Source organism: Manacus candei, unplaced genomic scaffold (genome assembly GCF_025592945.1).
Source record: "Manacus candei isolate 608988 ecotype Guabito, Panama unplaced genomic scaffold, ASM2559294v1 h1tg000058l, whole genome shotgun sequence".
Classification (NCBI taxonomy): Eukaryota; Metazoa; Chordata; class Aves; order Passeriformes; family Pipridae; genus Manacus; species Manacus candei.
Window position 1 is genome coordinate 107,031 of NW_026138106.1, and position 22,895 is coordinate 129,925.

At 61.9% G+C, this 22,895-nt stretch overlaps 2 protein-coding genes and 1 long non-coding RNA gene across 4 annotated transcripts; 2 read left to right on the forward strand and 1 right to left on the reverse strand.

Moving 5' to 3' along the window:
- The first annotated feature begins 337 nt into the window (after positions 1-337).
- On the forward strand, positions 338-8,802 carry LOC127478230 (all-trans-retinol 13,14-reductase-like). The gene is given in 12 exon segments (XM_051803549.1): positions 338-1,489; positions 2,317-2,499; positions 2,874-3,103; positions 4,036-4,231; positions 4,526-4,605; positions 4,607-4,724; positions 4,826-4,951; positions 5,575-5,713; positions 6,014-6,123; positions 6,317-6,483; positions 7,321-7,480; positions 8,046-8,802. Coding segments are annotated over 12 exon segments (1,821 nt in total). The 5' UTR covers positions 338-1,323; the 3' UTR covers positions 8,192-8,802.
- Positions 8,803-8,969: 167 nt separating this feature from the next.
- Positions 8,970-10,247, reverse strand: LOC127478229 (uncharacterized). 2 transcript variants are annotated; one of them, XM_051803548.1, is made up of 3 exons: positions 10,158-10,247; positions 9,672-9,924; positions 8,970-9,206 (listed from the first exon to the last, which is right to left on the reverse strand). In XM_051803548.1, exons 1-3 carry the CDS (start codon positions 10,178-10,180, stop codon positions 9,102-9,104), a joined length of 381 nt encoding a protein of 126 aa, XP_051659508.1. In that variant the 5' UTR covers positions 10,181-10,247; the 3' UTR covers positions 8,970-9,101. The 2 variants fall into 2 exon arrangements, with proteins under 2 accessions (XP_051659508.1, XP_051659506.1); XM_051803546.1 differs by having other exon boundaries at positions 10,128-10,229.
- Positions 10,248-10,338: 91 nt separating this feature from the next.
- LOC127478231 (uncharacterized) lies at positions 10,339-13,764 on the forward strand. Its single transcript, XR_007907145.1, has 3 exons — positions 10,339-10,700; positions 10,743-11,013; positions 12,615-13,764. It is a non-coding gene; the product is annotated as an uncharacterized LOC127478231 (long non-coding RNA).
- Positions 13,765-22,895: the final 9,131 nt, after the last annotated feature.

Consider the following 22,895-nt stretch of genomic DNA (forward strand, 5'->3'; position numbering starts at 1 on the left):
GGCTGGGGGTGCTGGGGGGGTTTGTTGGGGTGGGATGGGGAGGGTTTGATGGGGCGCGAGGTGTATGCATGGGGTGTACATGCATGTTCACACGTTTGTGTGTGTGCACGTGTGTGTACACGTGTGCACACGTTATATTTGGGGTTTGGTGACTGTGGGTGTGTGGTGTGTTCGGTTTGGGGAGATTGTTGAGGGGATGAGGGGGAGGGCATGGGGTTTACATAGGGTGTACGTGGGTGTGCACACGTGTGTGCGCGTGTCACGGTGCACACACGGGCCCTTCCTTGGTGCTGCCGGGAGAGGTCAGCAGAGCTGCAGGCACAGGGGCAGGGGAAAGGGGAGTGTGGGGGATTGTGTGTGGCTGTGCAAGTGTGTGTGTTTGCATAGATGTGTGTGTGTGCACGTGTGTGTTTGCACAGGAGTGAGTGTATGCATGGGTGTACATGTGTGTGCACATACATGTGTGTGTGCACATGTGTGTTTGGATAGTCATGTGTGTGCACATATCAGCTCGTGTGTGCACATACATGTCAGCCTGCGTGTGTGTGCGCAGGGTGACTGTATGTGTGTGTGTGCACATGTGTGTTTGCGCAAGGTCAGTGTGTGCATAGGTGCACATGTGTGTGTGTGTTTGCACAGATGTGTGTGTGTGTGCCAGCCCATGTGTGTGTACCCGTTGCTCTCACAGGTGTGGGGGTGTGTGTTCCCTTGCACAAGTGCGGGTGTGCACACATGTGCACAGCTGCCTGTGCACACACACGTGTGTGTGTGTGCAGTGCCCAACACACCAGTGTCCCACGCACCTGTGCTCCATGCACACGTGTGTGCACCTCCCACGGGGAGCCACTGGGTGCCATAAGGAGCCATAAGGTGCCATGGGGTGACATAAGGAGCCATAGGGTGCCACAGACTGACGTGGAGTGCCATGACCACGGGGTCACATAAGGACCCGCAGGGCATCATGGGGTGCCACAGAGTGCCACGGGGTGCCATGGGGCGTCCGAGGGTGCCATTGTGTTCCATAGGGAGCCATAGGGAGCCATAGGATGCCATGGCCAAGGGAGCTGTGACCATAGGGTACCTGAGGGTCCCACAGGGAGCTGTGGCCATAGGGTGCCATAGGTTGCCATGGCTATAAGATGCCATTTCCATAGGGGGTGTGTCCATGAGCTCCGGTGTCTTTAAGCAGGGGTGTCTGTAAGCCTGTCCATAATCCCCTTTGTCCATAAGCTGCTGTGTCTATAAGTGTCGGGGCCGAACGTACAGGGCTGTAGTGTGTCCTTACCGTGTCGGTACCTGTCCATCTCACCTGTGGTGACAGCCATGTGGCCCACGCTGCTGCTGCTGGTGGCCCTGGGTGTGCTGGCCCTGGGGCGGGTGGCCCACAAGCTGCTGACCCCGTCCGGCAACCCCTTTGCCGGGCCACCCCTGGAGCCCCCCCGGCCGCTGGTGACGGACCAACGCGCCCGGGACAGGGTGCTGAAGCGGGGTGAGTGCTGAGTGTCCGTCGGGTATCCGTCTGTCCGTGTGTCCATCTGTCCCGTGGAATGCTGGGTGTGCTGCCCATTGTGTGCCCTCGTGTTGCCTCTTGCATGTGACAGCGTGGCCGAGCACACGCGTGTGCACAGGGTGCCCAGGGACGGCCACTGGCAGGGGCTGATCATGTGCACAGGGCTCAGTGCCCAGTGGGGATCGTGGGCAGAGGCTGAGCAGGTGTGTGTGCACAGGGTTCAGTGCCCAGTGGTGGCCACAGGCAGGGGCTTGTGCCCAGGGTTCAGCACCCGACAGGTGCCAAAGAGGCTGGATGTGGTTCCCGTGGGCAATGGTTGATCACGTGTGCAGGGCTTGGTGTCCTGTGGGTGCCAGAGTGGCTGGACATGGGCACTGCAGGGTCACTGTGGGGTCTGAGCACACCGTCAGGTGCACTGTGCCTGCACAGGGTTCAGGGTGTCTGGTGGTGATCACGGGCAGGGGCTGATCACACGTGTGTGCCCAGGGTTCAGCACCCAGCAGGTGCCAGAGCGGCTGAACATAGTGGCCATGGGCAGTCATTAATCCCACACGTGTGTGCCCCGGTTCAGTGCCCAGTGGTGGCCATGGGCAGTGGTTAATCCCACACATGTATGCGGGGTTCAGTGCCCAGCGAGTGCCGGAGCAGCTGGACATGGTGACCATGGGCAGTGGTTAATCACACACATGTGTGCAGGGTTCAGTGCCCTGTGATGGCCATGGACAGTGGTTAATCCCACACATGTGTGCAGGGTTCGGTGCCCAGTGGTTGCCATGGGCAGTGGTTAATCCCACACCTGTGCCCAGGGTTCAGCCCCCAGCGGGTGCCGGAGCAGCTGGATGCCGTGGTCATCGGCAGTGGCGTGGGGGGGCTGGCAGTGGCCGCCACCCTGGCCAAGGCGGGCCGGCGGGTGCTGGTGCTGGAGCAGCATGACAAGGCCGGCGGGTGCTGCCACACCTTCCAGCAGCACGGCATCGAGTTTGACGTTGGTAAGGACCTCCAAGACCCCCCGACGCTCCCCAGGCCCCCAGCATCCCCTGGCACTGCTGCTGCCCCCACAGTGCCTGTGTGTGTGCTTGAGTGTGCAGGGCTGTGTGCAGGGCTGTGTGCAGTCTGTGTGTGCCATGGGCATGTCATGTGTGCTCTGTGTACATGCCACGTGCTTTCTGTGCCTGTGCCATGCACATGCCTTGTCCATGCTGTGTCCGTGCCAGCAGCCCATCCCACCCCCCACCCTCAATGTGACCCACAACAGGCGAAAGCCAAGCCCTTCTCTCCCCCGTTGCCCCCTGGGTGCTCTGACCACATGTCCATGTGACCCCCCCGGTGTCCCCCCGCCATGTCCCCTGTCTCTATCCCGCAGGCATCCACTACGTGGGGCAGCTGCACGAGGGCAGCCTCCTGCGTGTGGCACTGGACCAGCTGACGGATGGGCAGCTCTGCTGGCAGCGCCTGCCCGACCCCTATGATGAGGTGACCCTGGGACCCCGGCGCTACCAACTGCGTGCCGGCAAGGTGGCCTTTGTCACCGCGCTGGAGGAGCAGTTCCCCGCGGAGAAGGCGGCCATCAGGGAGTTCATGAAGATCTCCAAGGTGGGGACACACCACCCCCATGGGGAGGTGACCACAGTGTCAGGGAGGGGTGGTGGGGTCTCTCTGGCTGGGAATGATCAACCTGGAATAGGGGGGTGGGTGTGGTGGTGGCACTGGTGGGTTCTGTGGGGACATGGGTGATGGTGGGGAAGGGGCAATGGGAATGGTGGGGACACTGGTAATGGGTGTGGAGGGGACAGAAGTGATGGGAATGATGGGTACAAGAGTGGTGGGCATGGAGGGGACACAGGTGATGGGCATGGTGGGGACATGGGTGGTGGGTGCAGAGGGGACACAAGTGATGGGTGTGGAGGGGACACAAGTAGTGGGCATGCTGGGGACACAGGTGCTGGGCATGGTGGAGGGAAGTCCTGGGCATAGTGAGAACATGGGCGTTAGGCATGGTGGGTATGGGTGCTGAGCCACAGGTGGTGCTCATGGGGTCATGACAGTGACAGTCCTGATGACACGGTGGCCAGGCAAGGAGGCGTTGGTGGTGACAGTGGCCTAGCTTGGTGTCCCACACGTGGCCTTGGGCATGTGGCACTGCTGATGGTGCCAAATCTGGTCTTGCAGTGGCAGTGGTGATTTGGGATGATGTCAGTGGTGACACAGGTCAGTGTCACACAGGTGATCTGGCAGCACGTGGCACTGCTGGCCGCGCTGAAGCTGATCCTATGCTTGTGGTGGTAGCAGGGTGGTTGGTGTCAGTGGTGACAGTGAAGTGGCAGAAAGTCCCCCCGGTGGCATGTGGCACTGCTGGCCATGCCAAAGCTGACCCCGCACTGGCAGTGGTGACACGGGTTGATGTCCCACAGGTGGCCTCGTGGCACGAGGCACTGCTGGCTGTGCTGAAGCTGGCCCCACGCTGGTGGTGGTGGCAGGGTGGGGTGGTGGCAGTGGTGACAGTGACATGGCACGATGTCCCCCAGGTGGCCTCGCGGCACGTGGCACTGCTGGCCGTGCTGAAGCTGGTCCCGCGCTGGGTGGCCACCCTCCTGCTCCGCTCTGGCCTCCTGTCCCTCCTGTCCCCCGTGTTCCGCCTGGCCGCCACCAGCCACAGCCAGGCTGTGGCCCAGCTCACCTCTGACCCCGACCTGCGCGCCCTGCTCGGCTACCTCTTCTATGGTCAGGAGCTGTCGCGATAGAGAGGGGTCTGTCGTGATAGGGAGAGCACCATCATGGAGAACGACAGTAATGTCATATAGGGGAGGGCTGTGTCGTGATAGGGGAGGGCACTATCGTGATAGGGGCATGCTCTGTCGTGATATGGGAGGGCCACGTTTTGCTAGGGGAGGGCTGTGTTGTGATAGGGGAGGGATGGATATATTGTGGTGAGGAGGGTCTTGTCATGATAGAGAAGGGCTGCATCATGATGGGCAGGGTCCAGTCGTGCCCACCTCCCCTTTGCCCCCTCCAAAGGAACAGCCCCACGGGACTCCAGCTTCCTGGCAAACGTGCTGATGGTTCACCACTACCAGCGGGGGGCCTGGTACCCGCGGGGGGGGGGCCAGCGAGATCGCCTTCCACGCCGTGCCCGTCATCGAGCGCGCGGGGGGGGCCGTGCTGGTGCGCGCCCCCGTCACGCGCGTCCTCGTCAGCCCCGCCGGCACCGCCCTGGGTGAGCGCCCGACCCCCAGCCCTGCCCCGGGGGTCACATGTGTGTGATGGGGACGGGGTGGCAGTGCCCAGTGCCCCCTGACCTCCCACCCTGGCCCCCAGGGGTGGCAGTGCAGGTGGGGTCCAGTGAGGAGGAGCTGGAGATCCATGTGCCCCTTGTCATCTCCGATGCTGGAATCTTCAACACCTTCGGCAAACTGCTGCCCCCCCAGATCCGCAGCCACCCCGGTAACATAACCCTGTGTCCCCATGTCCCTGGTGTCCTCAGTGTTCCCAGGATCCCTGTGTCTGCAGCATCCCTGTGTCCCCAGCATCACCAGTGTCCCCAGCATCCCTGTGTTCCCATGTCTCCAGCATCTCCATGTCCCTGGTGCCCATAGTGTCCTCAGTATCCATGTGTTCACAATATGCCTGGTGTCCTCAGCATCTCCATGTCCCTGATGTCCCCAGTGTCCCCAGCATCACCAGTGTCCCCAGCATTACCGGTATCACCAGGGTTGCTCAACATCCCTGGTATCCTTGGTGTCCCTGGCATCACCAGTGTCCTCAGCATCTCCAGGATCCTTAGCACCCCTGATGTCCTCAGCATCCTTGCATCCCCATGTTCCTAGTGTTCTCAGTGTCCCCAGCATCCCTGGTGTTCCTAGTATCCCTAGTGTCCCCAGCATGCCCACATTCCCAGCATCTCCATGCCTCTAGTGTCCTCAGAGTCCCTAGCACCCCTGTTGTCCTCAGCATCCCTGTGTCCATACACCCTCAGTGTCCCTGGCATCCCCAGAACCTTCATGTTCCCAGCAGTCTCATGTCCCTCGTGCAGGCAGGGTCGGGGTGTCACCCCCGTGTCCCCGCAGGTGTCCAGTCCCGCCTGGCCATGGTGCGGCCGAGCATGGGCTCCTTCCTGGTGTTCGTGGGGCTGCGGGGCAGCGCGGCCGAGCTGGGCCTGCCCCCCACCAACTTCTGGATCTACCCCCACAACGACCTGGACACTATGTGAGGGGTCCTGGCACCCTGGGGTGGGCATGGGGGCGGGGGGGGCACGGCAGGTGGGCGGGCACACGCAGGGTGGGTGCATGAGGGGTGCCTGGGGGAGCACAGCAGGTGGGGTGGGTGCAGGGTTGTGCGTGGTGAGTGGGGTGGGTGCGTGGGGGATGTGTGGGGCCTGCACTGTGGGTGGGTGCACAGGGAGAGCATGGTGTGCACACGGTGGGTGGGTGTACAGTGGGTGCACAGTGGGTACATGGTGGGTGGGTGGGTGCACAGTGGGTACATCACAACCCTCTCTGCCCGCAGGATGACCCGCTACGCTGCCCTGAGCCGTGACGACGTCCCTGAAAACCTGGCCATGATGTTCATCACCTTCCCCGCTGCCAAGGACCCCACCTACGAGCAGCGGCACCCAGGTAACAGCACTGGAGACCCCTCAGGCCACTCCCAGCTCTGCACCCCTGATCTGCTCAGCTTCGAGGGGTCAGAGGCTCCTCAATGCCACCAGCCCGAGGTGGGCACCACCACTGTCGCCGTGTCCCTGGCTGGCACCCCCACTGTGGTCCTGTGGTGGCACAGGGGGTGTCACCAGCTGTGTCCCCCTCCCAGGTCGGTCGTGCATGACCATCCTGACCATGGCACGGTATGAGTGGTTTGAGGAGTGGGCCGGGAGCCTCCCCAGGCACCGCAGCCCCGACTACCAGCAGTACAAGATGTCCATCGCCCAGCGGCTGCTGGAGAGGGCCCTGCTCCGCTTTCCACACCTGAGGGACAAGGTGACCCCACGGGGAGCCCTGCCATGCCTCGGGGTGCCCAGAGGGGAGGGGGCATGATGGGCACAGAGTGATTTCCAGGGAGGGGAGGGAGTGTAGGGATGCAGCATCCTGGTGTACTGTGGAGTTTGGGGTGCCCCGTGGGGTTGGGGTGCCCCTTGGGATTTGGGGTGTCCCTTCAGATTTGGGGTGTCCCACAGGGATGGGCAAACACAGTGGAAATGGGGTGCACAGTGGGGACTGGGTGTCCTGCAGGGTTGGGGTGCCCAGTGCGGAATAAGGTGCCCTGTGTGGATGGGACACCTCATGGGGTTTGGGTGCCTTGCAGGGATAGATGCACAGTGGAAATGGCATGCTCAGTGGGGAATAGGGTGTTCTGTGTGAGTGGGACGCCCCATAGAAATGGGGTGGTCTGTGGGGCGGGTTGAGGTGTCCCACAGGGGTGGGGTGCCCCCTGGGTATGGGTGCAGAGTGAAGATTGGGTGCTCAGGTGGGATGAGATGCCTTGTGGGATGAGTGCCCTATAGGATGGATGCCCAGGCAGGATGGAGTGCCCTGTGGGAGCAGCATGCCCTGCAGAGATGTGCTTGGTGATGACAGGGCACCCTTTGGAGCTGGGATACCCAAAGGGAATGTGCCCAACAGGAAGGGGTGCCCGTGGGTTTGGGGTGCCCAGCGAGGACAGGGTGCCCTGTGATGCGGCTCCGCAGCCCCAGCACCTCCGCGTGGGATGGGCTCGGACCTGTTGTGGTGGGACCTGCTGTGGGGTGGGATGGGCCTATCCATGCCCCCTATGCCTGGTGTCCCCCGGCATGCCCCGAGCACCCTGTGCCCGGGCAGGTGGAGTTCGTGGAGGCGGCATCACCGCTCACCAACCAGCACTACCTGGCGGCACCGCACGGGGCAATGTATGGTGCCGAGCACGACCTGGGCCGCTTCTGCCCCACCGTGATGGCCACCCTGAGAGCCGACACCCCCGTGAGGAACCTCTACCTGACAGGTGAGGAAGGAGTGTCCCCACGTCCCCCTGTCTTGCTGTCCCCATGACCAGCTCCAGGCTGTGGATGATGTCCCCAGGGGCTCCCTGCAGTGAGGGGTGTCTGGATGCACCATGGTGGTGACCAAGTCCCCAAGGTGTGACTCTGTTCCCCCTGAGAGTGGCCATGTCCTCCATGATGGTGACTGGGTTCCCCACAGGGTTGGCTGGGTCTGCATTGTGGTGGCCATGTCCCCAAGAGTGGTAGCTGGGTCCCCCGCGGGGGTGACCATGTGCCCCCTGGGTGTGGCTGTGTCCTCCACAAGGATGACCAGATGCTCCCCCCCATGATGGTGGCCAGGTCCTCCCTGGGGGTGTCCATGTCCCCCAGGGTGGTGACTGGGTCCCCAAGGGGTGGCTGTGCCACCCATGGAGGTGGCTGTGTTCCCCTGGGGGTGTCCATGTCCCCCAGGGTGGTGACCCTGCCCCCAAGGGGTGGCTGTCTTCTCCTTGGGGGGGTCCATGTCCTCCCTGGTGGTGGCCATGTCCCCCCCTGGGGTGGCCATGTCCCACGGTGGCCTGTCTCCAGGGCAGGACGTGTTCTCCTGCGGGCTGGCAGGGGCCGTGCACGGGGGGCTACTCTGCGCCTCGGCTGTCCTGGGCCGCCTGCTCTACCTGGACCTGCTGCTCCTCAAGAGGAAGATCAAGCGGCGCCAGGGCCGGCACACGGCGTGAGGGGGACACCGGCCATGGGGACACCGGGTGTGGGGACACCTGTCCTAGGGAATGGCTTTGGGCTGGGAGTTTGCTCCCTGCTCAGTAAACCCTGATGTCCCACTGGCCTCTGCCTGTCTCTGGGAATGAGGATAGAATAGGGATGGGGATGGAAAAGGATGGAGATGGGGATGGAGTCAGGGTGGGGACAGAAATGGGGTGGGATGGAGTGGAGATGAGGATGGGATGGGGACTGGAATAGGGATGGGATGGGATGGGATGGGATGGGATGGGATGGGATGGGATGGGATGGGATGGGATGTAGGTGCAGATGGGGGTAGAGATAGGGATGGAATGGGAATGGGATGGAGACAGGAGTGGGGATGGGAACAAGTAGGATGGAGATGGAGATGGGATGAGAACAGGAGTGGGATGGGATAGAGATAGGGATGGGGACAGGAAGGGGGGTAGGATGGAGTTGGGAATGGGAAAGGGATGGGGACTGGAATAGGGATGGGAATGGGAGGGGAATGGGGATGGGGATAGAGATGGGAATGGGAATGGGATGGGGATGGAGAGGGGAATGGGATTAGGATGGAGACAGGAATGGGGGCAGGATGGGGAGGGACACAGGGATGGGGACAGGGTGCCCCCACAGCTGGGAGTGAATACAGGGTGCAGAATCCCCCTTATACTTCCCCCCTTGTCTCCCTGTACCTCGTGAGCCTCCCCAGCCCCCCAGCCCAGCACAACCGGGAATCCTTTTACATTTTAAATATAATAAATAGAGGAACCCAATGAGATGGTTTGGGATGGGGGAGGACATAGACATGGGGGGGCCCATGGACCCAGGCATCCGGATGCCTCAAAGGGTCCATGTCCCCCCCCCAGTGAAGGGGAGCGTTGTCACCAGGTTGTCCTTGAGGGGGGTTCACCCCTGGGTCTGGGTGGTGAAGGGGGGCTGAGGTCTGGGGTCGTGGCCACATTCGGGGCACGGCCCCAGTGGCAGCGGGTACAGGAAGGGCTTCGCTGTCACCTAAGGGTGAGAGGGGTCAGTGCGGGGGGGAACATGTGGCACCCCCATGGCTCCTGGGGGCCCCAAGAGAAGAAGGGTGTCCTCCTTGAGGGGCAAGGCAGGGTGTGTGGGAGTAAGGGGGGAGCCGTGGTATGGGGAAGGGGTTGGGGGTCTCACCCATGCCCTGCTGAGTCCCATAGGCCACCCACCACCCCATATCCCACCACCCCCACCTCATATCCACCATCCATCACCCCAATGTCCAATCGCCCACCACCCCATATCCCCAGCACCCACCACCCCATAACCTCAACAGCCACCACCCCATATGCCAGACCCATCACCCCATATCCCAACACCCACCTCCCCATAACCTCAACAGCCACCACCCCATATCCCAGCACCCACCACCCCATATCCCAGCACCCACCACCCTATAGCCCACCCTGACCCCCCCTCCAGGCTCAGCCCAGCACCCTAACCCACCTCGCTGTAGGGTGGGGGCTCCAGCCCCACTGGGATGGCCCCACTGGGCAGACTGGGGAGCGTAGGCATCGGTGCCAGCGGGGGGGGCACAGGGCCACGGGAGTCTCCATCAGATGGGAGGGACATGGGGCCCTGAGGCATCCTGTAGGCTGGGGGGGGCACAGGGTCTTGGCAGAACTTGTAGCAGAGGCGGAAGGTGAGGATGAGGAAGGCGATGGCTACGATGGTGATGGCGATGATGAAGAATATCGTCCTGGGGACACCAGGAGGTGTGTGCTGGGGGCTGGCACATACCCCCTCCTTGGCACTCAGGTGTGTCTGCCCACCCCAGCCCTGTCCCCACACCCACGGGGCTCAGGGGGTCTCTCCATCTCCTCATCCCACAGCCCCCATCCCCACAGGCTCCTTCCAGGCATACCCGTGACTTCCGTGCCCCCTGACCCCCTGCCAACGAACCAGGTGTCCCCCGGCCCCCTGCCAACGAACCAGGTGTCCCCCGGCCCATCCATGTCACTTCCGTGCCAGAGCCGCCCTCTGGACCCGGGCACACCCTACTCCCTGTGCCCAGCACCCCACACCCGGTGCCCTTTGCACCCTCCCTGCCCCACTGTGGACCTTGTCCTGGGTGGGGGCTCAGGGGGCACCCCCATGGTGGGGCAGTTTGGGGTAAGCTGGGCTTTTTTAGGGGTGGGACCATGCCAAGGGGTGCTAGCACCCTGCTGAGGAGAGGAGCCTCCAAACTGGGGAGGGCATGAGGGGGTGCCCAGGGTGACAGAGACTGCTCAGGGTGACAGGGTGTTCTTGGGGTGGCAGATGGGGTGCCCGGGGTGACAGGTGGGGTGCCAGGGTAAGGTGGCTGGGGTGACACAGGGGGTACTCAGGGTGGTAGATGGGGTGCCAGGGTGACAGTGGATGCCCAGAACGGTGCTCAGGGTGGTAGATGGGGTGCCAGGGTGACAGTGAATGCCCAGAATGGTGCTCAGGGTGATGGCACAACAGGTGCTCAAGGTGACAAAGAGGTTTCCCAGGGTGACACAGAGGATGCTCAGGGTGACAAAAGGAGTGCTTGAGGTGATAGAGGGGATCCCCGGGTTGGCACAGGGGGGCCCTGCACATCCTGGGGTTGTGCCCTACTGCCAAGGCCAAGGTGAGCATGAGGAGGAGGCAACAAGGCTGAAGGCACAAGATCCCCCTGCAAGTGTGAAGAGCCGTCGAGCTGCCAGCTCAGCACCATAAGCTCCCAAATCCAATCAGCTCCCTGAACCCCATGCTGGGCTGAGCCGGGTGACACAGGGGGTGCCCCACACTCTGCCCCCGGCACCGTGGTGACATCGGTGAGCAGGTAAGTGGCCCAAGGTCAGATGGGGAGGTGGTGGAAGAGGGAATGTGAGTGGGGGGACAAGGGGACAGTTTGGAAGGGAGGGTTAGAGAAACGGAGGGTCGGGGGGGGGAACGAGCCGTGGGGTGCCCTAAGCAGGATCATCCCCCTAAGGAGTTTAGGGCTGCCTGAGGCACGAGGGCTTTACCACAGGGGTCACAGGCAGCTCCAGCCCCATAATTAGCTCAAGGGTTTAACGAAGGATTTGCCACCACGTGTCTTCCCATGCCCTGGTGGGGACCCCCCAAAATCAGCCTCTTACTCAGGCAGAGCCCCCCAGCCAGGCGAGACACCTCATCCTGACTACACTGAGTTTGTCAGTCTCTGCTGCTGGACACAGGGCTCCTTCACCCCCTCGGGGCCGGGTGTTGTCCCCTGAGCCCAGCCCGGGGTACTGGGTGGGTGCCCCCCCAGGGCATGAGGGGAATGGTGCCCGGGTCTTCTTTTGGGCTCCTAATTACACACCAGCCGCAGAAAGGGTGGAATTAAATCCCGGCTGGAGGCAGAAACATCCGTGTTACCAGGTGGGTGCCGGCGGCCAAACCGGGCGGACACGCGGGCACCAGCACAGGGGGTGCACACACATGTACACACATGTGCACACATGTACACATACGCACACACACACACATGCATCCCTTGGCACACAGAGCCCCGTGGAAGTCTCCCTGTGCCTGCAGGGCACCGCGGTGCCAACCCTGTGCCTGCTGCCAGGGCTGCCACGGTGCCACCAGCTCTGGCGCAGGGACAAGCGCCATCCCCAGCCGTGTCCCCAAGTGACCCTGTCTCGCCCGCTGCCCGTTTCCCAGGCCAGAGTGGTGTCACGGGAGGGGACACATGGGACAGCCTGGCACCGGTGCCACCCTGGCACAACCACGCCAGGGTGGATCACGCCCCCGTCGCTTCCAAACTCTTGTCGTGGCAGGAGGCAGGGAGGACCCCGGGCCCCCCCCGCGCTCCCCCTGCTCGCTTTGGGCTGCCTTGGCGGCGCTCGCAGACATGCGGTTGCGTAAGGGGCTGTGACAGGCCCCCCCAAAAAACGTGAGAACCAACTGCGGCGGTAGCGGGAGCCCCATGGTGGGGCAGAGACGGGGCCCCGGGGCATTCTCGACGTGCCTCAGTTTCTCTGGGAGGACGGGGGGCCGAGATGCCCCATGCGGATGGATGTGCCCACCCGTGTGTCCCTGTACCCTCCTCGGGACTGCTCAGGTCATCGAGGGTGCACACATGCGCTATGCTCACTGCCCTGTGCACACATGTGTGTGCAAGCCTGTAACAAACATGGACAAACGCGTACGAGTGTGCACAAGTGAGCACAGTCACACGCATGACCGAGGTCCCCGAACGGACCCAGCTGCCTCTCCCTTGGCCGCCGTGACACCGCAGAGGGAACATCTCGTGCCCCCCTGTCCCTATCCCCCCACCCCGTCCAGGCCACCGTCCCTTGGACCCCCTCCCCGCCCCCGCCTGGCCCCGTGCCCCCCTTCCCCACTACGGCCCCTCTCCACTCCCTCGGCCCAGCCTTTTCCCTTCCAGCTCCCTGTTTGAAGCTATTTTTTCCACAGCTCCTGCCAAGAGCCACTAATGAGAAACAAACGGGCTCCTCGGCCGCGGCTGCTCCCGGCCCACACACCTCCGGCTGTGGGGACGGGGCTGCACCTCCCGGTGCCCTCCTGGCACCAGCCCTGGGCACCTGCGTCTTCCCCATCTGGCACCGGCCCTGGGCATCTCTGTCCTCCCTGTCCAGCACCACCCCTGGACATCTCCATCCTGCCCACATGCCACCATCACTGGGTATCTCTATCCTGCCTCTGTGCCACCATGCCAGGCATCTCCATCCCCCCATCCAGCACCATTCCTGGGAATCTCCATCCTCTCTCCATCCAGTATTGTCCCAGGGCATCTCTGTGCTGTCCATGAGCCACCGATCCTGGACATCTAATTTGTACCCATCTGTCACCATCCCCAGGCGTCACCAACCTCCCCATCCAGCACCATCCCAGGGCACCACCATCCTGCCTGTGTGTCATCGTCCCTTGGCATCTCCATGCTGCCCATGTGCCACTGACCCTGAACAACTCCATCCTTCCATTCAGCACTGTCCCTGGGCATCTTCATCCTCTCCCTCCAGTACCATCCCAGGAATGCCCATCCTGCCCATGTACCACCATCCCTGGGCATCTCCATCCTCCCCATCCAGCACCATCCATGGGCTTCTCTGTCCTGTCCATACACCACTGTCCCTGGGCATCTCTGTGCTGCCCAAGTGCCACCATCCCTGGGCATCTCCATCCTCTCCATCCGGCACCATCCCCAGGCACTTCCATCCTGCTCATGTACCATCATCCCGGGATCTCCACCCCCCCGCAGGGCAGAGCTGGGACAAGGACAGGTCCCGATCTTCCCATGTGTCCCTCCCGCGGGGCCGCAGCCAGCGCTGGGTGCCGGAGCAGTGTCGGATGGATGCTGGAGGCGGGAGGGAATGAGGCGGGAGGGAGTCCCGAGCTGTCCCCCCACAGGGTCCCCCGCCCCCCCCCCTCGGCTGCCCCGGGCTGAGCTGGAGCTGCAGCCAAGCCCGTGCTGTTCCAGTTGGCCCCATCCCGGCCCCAGTTATCGGCAGCTCCTCGGCCGGTCACATTTTCCACTGAGCTGTGTTTGTGTTTAAGCGGCGGCAGGGAGGAGGGGAGGGAGCACGGGAGAAGGGCAGGGACCCCCGGGTTCCCACCGCGGGGAGGGGAATGAGGTGGGGGGAAGGGGATTATGGAGGAGGGGATGGGAGCGGGATTCTGACACAGGGAGGGAGTGCTGTCCAGGGATGGGAGCAGTATGAGGGGATGGGATTGGCATGAGGATGGGAGCAGTGCCCAGAAAGGGAGCAATGGATTGGGGTGAGCACATCGCCTGGAGATGGAGCTACTCGAGGATGGGGACAGCACCTGGAGTGGGGACATGACCCGGGGGTGGAGGGGACAGTGTGGGGATGGGAGCATTGGTCAGGGCTGGGAGCAGCACTCAGAATGGGAGCAGGGCTCAGGGTGGGCACATCACCTGGAGATGGAGTGGTACCCAGGGGCATCACCTGGGACTGGGGGGACAACAGGGGTGTAGAAGGAGTACCTAGGGTTGGGAGCGGTACCTGGGGATGGGAGCAATGCCCAGGGATGGGAGCAGCACACAGGGATGGAGCACCACAGGGAGACAGTGCAGGCGCTGCCTGAGCTGAACCCTCTGCTCCCCTTCATCACACCCTTGTGCCCCACAACGGGTCACCTCCCTCCTCATCCTCAGGCTGTGGGAGCCCCCGGGGGGAAAAAACATCCTCGTTTAGGGCTTACCCCCTGTGTGGGGCCCAGTGGGTTCCTTGAGTGCATTGGCCCGGGCCGTGAGCGCCGGAGGGACGTCACGGGGCCGGATCCTCACCCTGCTTCCTCGAAGGAGCCGCCGCCGCTGCCGCTGCCAGGGTGACGCTGGCGGCTAGGGGCTGACCTGCTTTCTCTCCTCCAACCCTCTCCCGCTCCGGCATCCCTCCGGCATCCCTCCGGCATCCCTCCGGCCAGGCCTGGCCCCGCTGCAGAGCCAGCGTCGACAGCTTCCTGCGGAGGCGGAGGAATTTGGCACCCGGCCCAGGGCTGGAGCTGGACACCGCAGGCAGCACGGCCACCCAGCACCCAAAGGCAGGAGAGCATCCACTGGCAATGGGAATGGGGGTCGGGTGCCACCATGGAGGTGGATGGCGAGGGGAGGCCCATGTGGGTCTGTCTGTGGGTGCACACGCGTCCGGCTGGGGCTGATTCATGTGCCTGTGTCATGCGTGTGCATGAGCAGTGGTTGCACGTGCTGGGGTTGCACACGCAGGAGCTGCACCCAAGTTTGTGTGGAGGGATGGAGAAGGGATGGAGGAGCAGAGGAATGAAGGGATAAATAAATAAATAAAGGAGCGTAATAGTGGGAGGGAGGGATGGATGGATGTCTGGATGGATGAATGGCAGGATGGATGAATGGCAGGAAGGATGGTGGGATGGATGGATTCATGGATGGATTGAAGGGTGGAGGGAGGGATGGAGAGATGTAGGGATGAATGTATGTATGGAAAGCAGGATGGATGAATGAAGGGAGGGATGGATGACAGGGTGGATGGGATAAAGGACAGACAGTGGAGACCAGAGGGGCAGCTGGCATAGGGACAGCTGTGCCCTAACCAAGGGGACATTTCAAGGCATGGCAGCAACAGCCCCTAAAAGCAAGAAACCACCCTTGGGTTTACCACAAACCCCTTTTATTCCCCCAAAACCCTTCCCTGCTGTGGAGCAGCATTGACCCCCTTGCCCACCACTGGGATGAGCCCATGGGTGCCACAGGAGTCAGTGATGTGACACAGCTCTCTGGGATGACACCCAGCGTGTCCCCACGGTGGGGCCTCACCTGTCCAGGCCTGCCAGTGCCCGTGGGACATGCTGGCTGCCTGCTGTGCCCGCAGGCAGGGGTGGGGGACTCACCTTAATCTCACCCTGACCTACATAGAGGGGCTCAGTAGCACCTGTGGAGCCGGGCCCGGCCGCCCCAGCGTGTCCTGCCCTGCGGCACCGGCCTGTACTGGCACTGGGGATGGGCACTGGCACATGGAGCAGGGTGGGGTCTGCCCGTGGTATGGCCGGGGAGGTGTGGCCCTGCCATGGTGCCCCTGGCACAGCTCCAGTCCTTCCCCTGCCATGGCTCCAGCATTGCCCATAGTGTGCCTCCAAGGACTGCCCGTGGCACAGTGTGGCATGCCCCTGTCCCTTCCCATGGCACAGCATTCTCATATCTTCCCATGGCACAGCATGGCACAGTGTGGCACACCACAGCCTTTGCCATGACACTGTCCTCATCTCTTCCCATGACATAGTGTCCCCAGTCCTGCCCCTGGCACAGTGTGGCACATCCCAGCTCTTCCCATGGCACAGTGTCCCCAGTACTGCCCATGGTAAAGTGTTCCCAGTCCTGCCCATGGCACAGCGTGGCACAGTGTGGCACACTGTGGCGTGTCCCAGCTCTTCCCATGGCACAGTGTCCCCAGCCCTGCCCATGGCACAGCGTGGCACAGTGTGGCACCTCCCAGCCCTGTGCAGACCCTGCCAGCTCCTCGGAGTGATGCCCAGGTGGGTGGTCCCTGTGCTGCAGCCTCCCCCAGGGGGTGAGCAGGGTGGGAACCAGCCTGGCACAAGGCGGGGGGCCCTCCCCAGCCCCCCCAGCTCCTGGCACAGCCCTCGGGCCCCCCCTCGCCTGCCGACGTGGAGGTTGTGCCGGAGACGTGTCAGCGGTGGGACGGGAGCCAAGGGTATCGCCTGCGCCTGCCCCAAATGTCGGGGGGGCAGGGAGGGGGTGAGGGCCGTCAGCAGCCGTCCCGCCAAGGGAGGAGGGACTGGCCGGCAGGGCCAGAGGAATGTGCCGAGCACCGCAGCCACTGAGCCGATCCACCGTCCCTGTCCCCACGTGGGGACACATCTGCTCCCCGTTAGGGCTCGTGGGGCGGTGGGCTGGGGGATCCAGGGAGGTTGGGGTGGGGGAATCCCCCTTGCAGCCCACTGCCGCCTTTCCTAGGGGTCTGTGTGGGCACCGAGGGGGCGTCCCGGCGCTGGGCACAGCCCGTGACATGGGGACACTGCAGGCCAGATCTGTGGCCCCGCCGTGCCTCAGTTTCCCCTCCCAGGTGGGTGCACACGTGTGCAGAGACAGCGACGGGCCGAGTCCGGCGGAGGGTGGAGTTGGGTTGTGGGGTTTTTTTTTGGGGGGGGGGGGGAATGTTTTAAGTTTTTTTGGCTTTGCCCCAATTTCATCCCTTTGAAATCCTTTTGTGGATAGCCCAGCCCCCTCCTACACAAGCCACGCCCACACGGACAGACCACGCCCATCACCCCCCCTCCATCAACACCACCCCCCCCCACTCTATTTCCACGACGGCCGGATCCTGCTGCCAAAGGGACGTGGCGGGGATGGGTGTGGGGATGCCGAGGGGATAGGGGGACACAGGAGGGATGGGGGGAATCCCATCAGGAATGGGGAGTCCGTGGAGATTGGGGGCACTGTGGCAATGGAGGGGGACACCCTGGGGATGGGAGAACGTTGTGAGGATGGGAGGATCCTGTCAGGAATGGGGACTCTGTGGGGATGGATGAAACATGGAAGGAATAGGGGGAATCCCATCAGGAATAGAGACCCCGTGGGGATGGGGAATAATGGTGGCGATGGGGGAGCCCTGTCAGGATGGGAGACTCCGTGGGGATGAGGGACACGGCAGGGAAGGGAGGGACACTCCCATGGGGAGAAGAAGGCCGTGAGGGAAGGGTTAACCCCCTCCCCCCCTTAACTGTGCTGGTCCCATCCTCTGGCAGGGAACTGGGATGAACTGGGGCGAGAGGGGAGGGAGGGCTGAGAGGAGGATGCTGACGTGGGGCCGGAGAGGAGGAGGAGGAGGAAGAGCTGACGCTGGGCTGGAGCGTGGCTGCTGTTGGGCTGAGCTCCAGCTGGAGGGACCCCTCATCAGGGGTGGCAGAGCCGGGGGGGCTGGGCGAGGGGGGCTGGGCAGGGGGCACCAGTCCCGCTCCCCCTGCCAGGCCCCAGCTCTTCCTATGGGCTCCAGAGCCCCCACCACCCAGAAATCCCCTGGGGACCCCTCCACCCTGGAGACCCCCTTTTCCAGGACCCAGCACCCCCAGCACCTCCCTGGAGCAGGGGTGCCCATGGCTGGGGGACCTTCTGGACTGTGGGACCTCAGAGCACTGGTGTCCTCACACTTCTCTGGGGACATTTACTGCCTGGCCTCTGTCCGTCCGTCTCTCCTGCCACCCACCCCTGCCACTGTCCACCTGTAGGTCTGGAGGACCCTGACCCCCAAATCTATAGCAAATCACTCCTAGTGAGCTGGACCATCCAACCATGCTCCAAACAACCCAACCAGCAAAGTCAACCCAAATACCCCACCCAAATACCCCAACTCACAAACCCCAACCACCAACCCAAATACCCCAACCCAACAACTCAAACAGCCTCACCAACCCCAACCCCAGCCCGACAACCCCAACAACCCAAATAATCCAACCCATGAACCCCAACCACCAATTCCAACCCAACAACCCCAGCCCAGCCCAGTCCCAGCCCCACAACTCCAACAACCTGAGTTTCCTAACTCAAAAACCCCAACCACCAACCCAAATACCCCAATCCAAAATCTCAAATACTCCAACCCAACTGACCCCCCCAACACAAACAGCCCCAACAATCCAAATACCCCAACCTGACCCACCAACCCCAACCACCGACCCAAATACCCAAAGGCCCTGAGAACCCCACCCAACAACTTCAACCACCAGCCCACCAACTCAAATACTCCAACCACCCACCCCAAACATCAACCCCAACCCAACAGCCCCAATCAGTGCCTGATTTCCCACTGGAAATGAGACCCCCGAGCCCAGCAGTGACAGCAGGTTGGTGCCAGGCGTGTCCTTTGGGACCCTGCCACCCTTCCTGCTGGCAGGGCCCACAGCTCTGGCCCCCAAAAACCACCAAACCTTCACCCCCATCCCTACCTGGGGGCTCTTGGCATTTTCACACCCCCCCCCCATTTTGGGGTGCAGCACCCCCAGGGCACCCCCAGGACACCCCCTGCACCTTGGGGTTGGCAGCTGGGGGGGCTGGAGGGTGCGAGGCTGGTGCTGGCAGCCCCACGCCCTGGCCACGTGGCACCAGAGCCACCGTCCCCACCAGGCCCCGGGCTCTGGTCCAGCCACGGCCGATGAGGTCACCAGGAGAGATCCCAGCCAGGCTCCGGAGCACGGGAGCTCTCATGTTCCCATTCCTGTCCCTCTCCCATCCCCAGGCATCTTCCCAGTCCCAACCTATCCCCATCCCGTCCCCAACCCCATTCCTATCCCCATACCATCCTCATCCTTGTCCCAGTCCCTGTCCCGTCCCACCCCAATCCCCACCCTTGTCCCCATCCCCCTCCTTGTCTCCAGTCCTGACCCCACCCCCTGCCCCAAGAAATAAATCCAGCAGATCCTGGGGATGCTTTTCCTGGGGGTTCAGGGATGAGCAACCCCCTCCCTAGAGGGTGTTTGTGAATGTGGGGTGCTCAGGGTACCCCCACATCCCTTCCAGTCCACATCTCCCTATCCCTGAACTGACCTGGGGAGGTTTGGGGGGGCAGCAAATTCTTCAATGAAACTGAAGAAAAAGGGAAAAAAAAAAAAGAAAAAAAAGGAATAAAAAGGAAAAAAAAAAAAGGGAGCAGGGAAGCGAACTGGGAACGGAAAATGTTCAGCATGGAGCTCGGCCCTCAGAGTTTCCATCCTGGCTCTGTGAGCCCAGACTGTGGAGGCCCGGGCTGGGCTGCTGCTCCCTGCCTGGGAATCCCCCCTCCCCCCAAATCCCCCAAACCCAAAAAGCCCCTGTCCATCCCCAGCCCTGCTCAGGACTCAGGTCTTGGGATGAGGGTGAAGATGAGGGAATGAGGCCCCCAGAAGTGGGATGTGGGAGTGCAGATGGGTGAGGGATGACTCCCCCTGCCACGGTCTGAATATGGGGGGATTTGGGGGTACAGATGGGGGGAATGAGCCTCCCCAGGATGGATCCAGGCCTGGAATTTGGGGGTGCAGATGCAGGGGGATGAGCCCCCCAGGAGAGTCCCAGCCCTGAATGGGGGGATGGAGACCTGGGGAGATGACCCCCCAGGAAAGACCCAGACCTGAACACGGGGGAAATGTGGGGGTTCAGATGGGGGAGAGGACCCCCTTGAAGGGTTCTAACCCCGGATATGGGGGTTCAGATGGAGAGAATGAGCCCCCCTGGAGGGTCCCAGCCCTGGGAGGGGGCTCGCCCAAACCCCCAAATCCTACAGGACCCATCCCAGGCAGAGGGACCTGCCAAGCAGGATCAGGTTCTCTCCTCAACCCGGGGGTCCCCGTGCCATCCCGGTGGGGACACGACCATCATGTTTCCCCCCCCCTCTCCCCCCGGCCGCTGGTGCCCCCGCCGAGGTGCGGCGTGGCGTTGGCATCCCGGAGGCCAATTTAGCAATTTTCCCTGGAAATAGCCGGGGAGTCGCGGCCCGTGATTACGGGGTTCTGCCCTGACGCCACAATTGAGGGCGCCGAGGGCCGGACGGGCCACCAGGAATAGCCGGGGCGGTGCCGGGCTGCGGCCGCGGGCGGGGGGAGGACACCGAGGCAGCGAGTCGCCCACCACGTCCCCATGGAGCGGGGGAAAAGTGGGGGGTCGAGGTGCTTCGGGTCTGAGAAGGGTGGGGCGTCTGGGAACATCCCCTCCAGGGGTTCTTGGTGCTGGCATGGCGGGTTTGGGGATACCGGGGACACCCTTGGGAGAGGGGGGGTCCTACTGTGGAGACATCAGTGGGGGGAATCCCCCTTCCACGGGGACAAACACCTGCGTGTCACCACCTTGCAGGACACCATCCTCATCCTCACTGCGACCACCACCAAGGTGGGGGGACCCGTCTTTTGGGGGGTGAGAAGGGGGCGATAGTGGCGGGATGGGGGAGACATATGGGTCGGAGTGGCTCCCGGGGCTGTGGAGCGGGGAACAGGGAAGCGGGGCGGGGGGGGGGGAGAAAAAAGGGAATTAATCCGATCCATGTGTCTGGGCTGTCGAGGGGAGTTAACTCGCTCCAGATGCCGGCGCCTGCTCCAGCTCCTCGGCAAACAAACCCCCGCGCCCTCCCCTCCCTACCCCCCCTGCACCCCGCTTTTCAGTGGGTCATACCCAAAAGGGATGGGGGAGCTGCCCCCTTCCACCCTTCCCACCTCCCCCAGGGAGCAACCCGTCCTGGAGGTGGTCGGACAGTTTTTGGGGCATCCACCGATTTTTTGGGGGCCCATAAATTTTAGGGGCATCCAGCAAATTTTTGGGGTGCCCACCAAATTTTTGAGGTGTCCACCAGATTTTTGAGGTGTCCACCAACTTTTTGGAGCATCCGCTGTATTTTTGGAGCATCCACCACCTTTTGGCATGACCAGTGAGTTTTTAGGGTGACCCCCAATTTTTTGGGGTGACCTCCATCTTTTTTGGGGTGACCTCCATCTTTTTTGGTGTGCCCACCTCCATTCCCACACCGCCAGCCACATGCCCAGTTTGCACCAGTAAAACCAGTCTGGGGTGTGCAGGAAAGGCTCTGGGATTCCCCCAAAACTGAGGGGAGGCTGCATGTGACACCAACCCCCCCCAAACACCCCCTAAGAGCAGGAGGGTCCCAGGTGGGTGCCACCCCTCTCAGCATCCCACGGGAGCCCAGGCCTGTACTTGGCATCTCCCATCCCGCTTCAGAGGATCCTAATGACTTTTCCAGCCTTTTTTTTTTTTTATATTCTTCTTCTTTATTAACTTTTTTTTATTTATTTAAAGTGGGAATTCTTCCCTTTTCCCAACCCCCAACCCTTTCTCCAAGTCCTCCTGCATTCCTGGGGCGGGCGTCCCGGGGCTGATGAGGTGGCATCATCCCGTCCTTTCCCCCCCCCCCTTGCTTTTTTATTTCCCTCCCTCTCCATACATATATATTTATTAAAAAAAATAAAAAACCCTCCGATGACATTCTTTTCTTTTCTGTCATGCTGCAAAAATTAAAGACACATCTTCAGGCTGGAGCCTGGCCAGGCTTTTCGAGTCGCCGAGGCAGGATTGGAGGAGGCTTTGCCTGCAACGTGTCTCGGATTCATGGATACAAGGCTGGAACGGGGGCCAGCTGCTGCCGGCCCCATGGACACGCGTGTGCGTGGGCATGCGTGTGACCCCCCCTCCTCGGGTGGCTTTGATTTTGTTGCATTTTATTGAATTTCATTGCAGGGAAAATAAAAAGTCCCCCGGACAAGTTGGTGGCGCGAGGAGGGAGCGATGTGTCATCCCCCCCCCCCCCCCAGTTATTTCATTGTTAAATTGTTTTGACTTGTGTTTTTCCTGAAGAAAAATAAGGAAATGTCTTAGTGGGAGCTTCTGCTCCGACGTGGTTTTGCTCTGCAATGAGCTCAGTGCTCCCAGTGCTCCCAGTAATCCTCGGAGCCTGCAAGCCCTCGGCATAGTGGTAGGTCAGACAAGCGGAGTAACCCCAGTACTCCCAGTATTCCCAGTGTTCCCGGTGCTCCAAGTAATCCACTGAGCCTGCAAGCCCTCAGCATAGTGGCAGCAGAGATAAGGAGAGTGAGCCCAGTGCTGCTGGTATTCCAAGTATTCCCAGTATTCCCAGTAATCCACTGTGCCTGCAAACCCTCACAGAGTGGCAGTGAGGACAAACAGAGTGCTCCCAGTTCTCCCAGTGTTCCCCGTGCTCCCAGTATTTTGCTGAGCCTGCAAGCCCTCGGCATAGAGGTTGGGGGAATGAGTGGAATGAGCCCAGTGCTCCCAGTATTCCCAGTGTCCCGTTGAGCCTGCAAACCATCAGCACAGCAGTGGGGGGAACAAGCAGAGGTGCAGGAGCAGAATTCAGCTCTCCCACTGCTCCCAGAATTCCCAGTATTCTGCTGAGTCTGCAAAAATCCTCAGCATATTGATGGGGGACCAAACGGAGTGAGCCCAGTGCTCCCAGTATTCCCATTATCCTGCTGAGCCTGCAAACTCTCAGTACAGTAGTGGAAGGGCAAGCAGAGGTGTGAGGGCTGAACCCAGCTCTCCCAGTGCTCCCAGAATTCCCAGTATTCCAATTAGCCTGCAAGCTCTAAGCATAGTGATGGGAGGGACAACAAGAGTGAGCCCAGTGCTCCCAGTACTCCCAGTATCCCCAGTATCCTGATGAGCCTGCAAGCCTAGTGACAGGGGGTACACAAGCTAAGTAAGCTCCATTTTCCCAGTGCTCCCAGTAT

Coding starts and splice junctions, on each gene's coding strand:
- LOC127478229 (XM_051803546.1), bottom strand. CDS start 10,180: ATGGATGGGCCGGGGGACACCTGGTTCGTTGGCAGGGGGCCGGGGGAC. Junction 9,925..10,127: donor AGGGGGCCGGGGGACACCTG/GTTCGTTGGCAG, acceptor TGGTGTCCCCAG/GACGATATTCTTCATCATCG. Junction 9,207..9,671: donor AGCCCCCACCCTACAGCGAG/GTGGGTTAGGGT, acceptor TCTCACCCTTAG/GTGACAGCGAAGCCCTTCCT.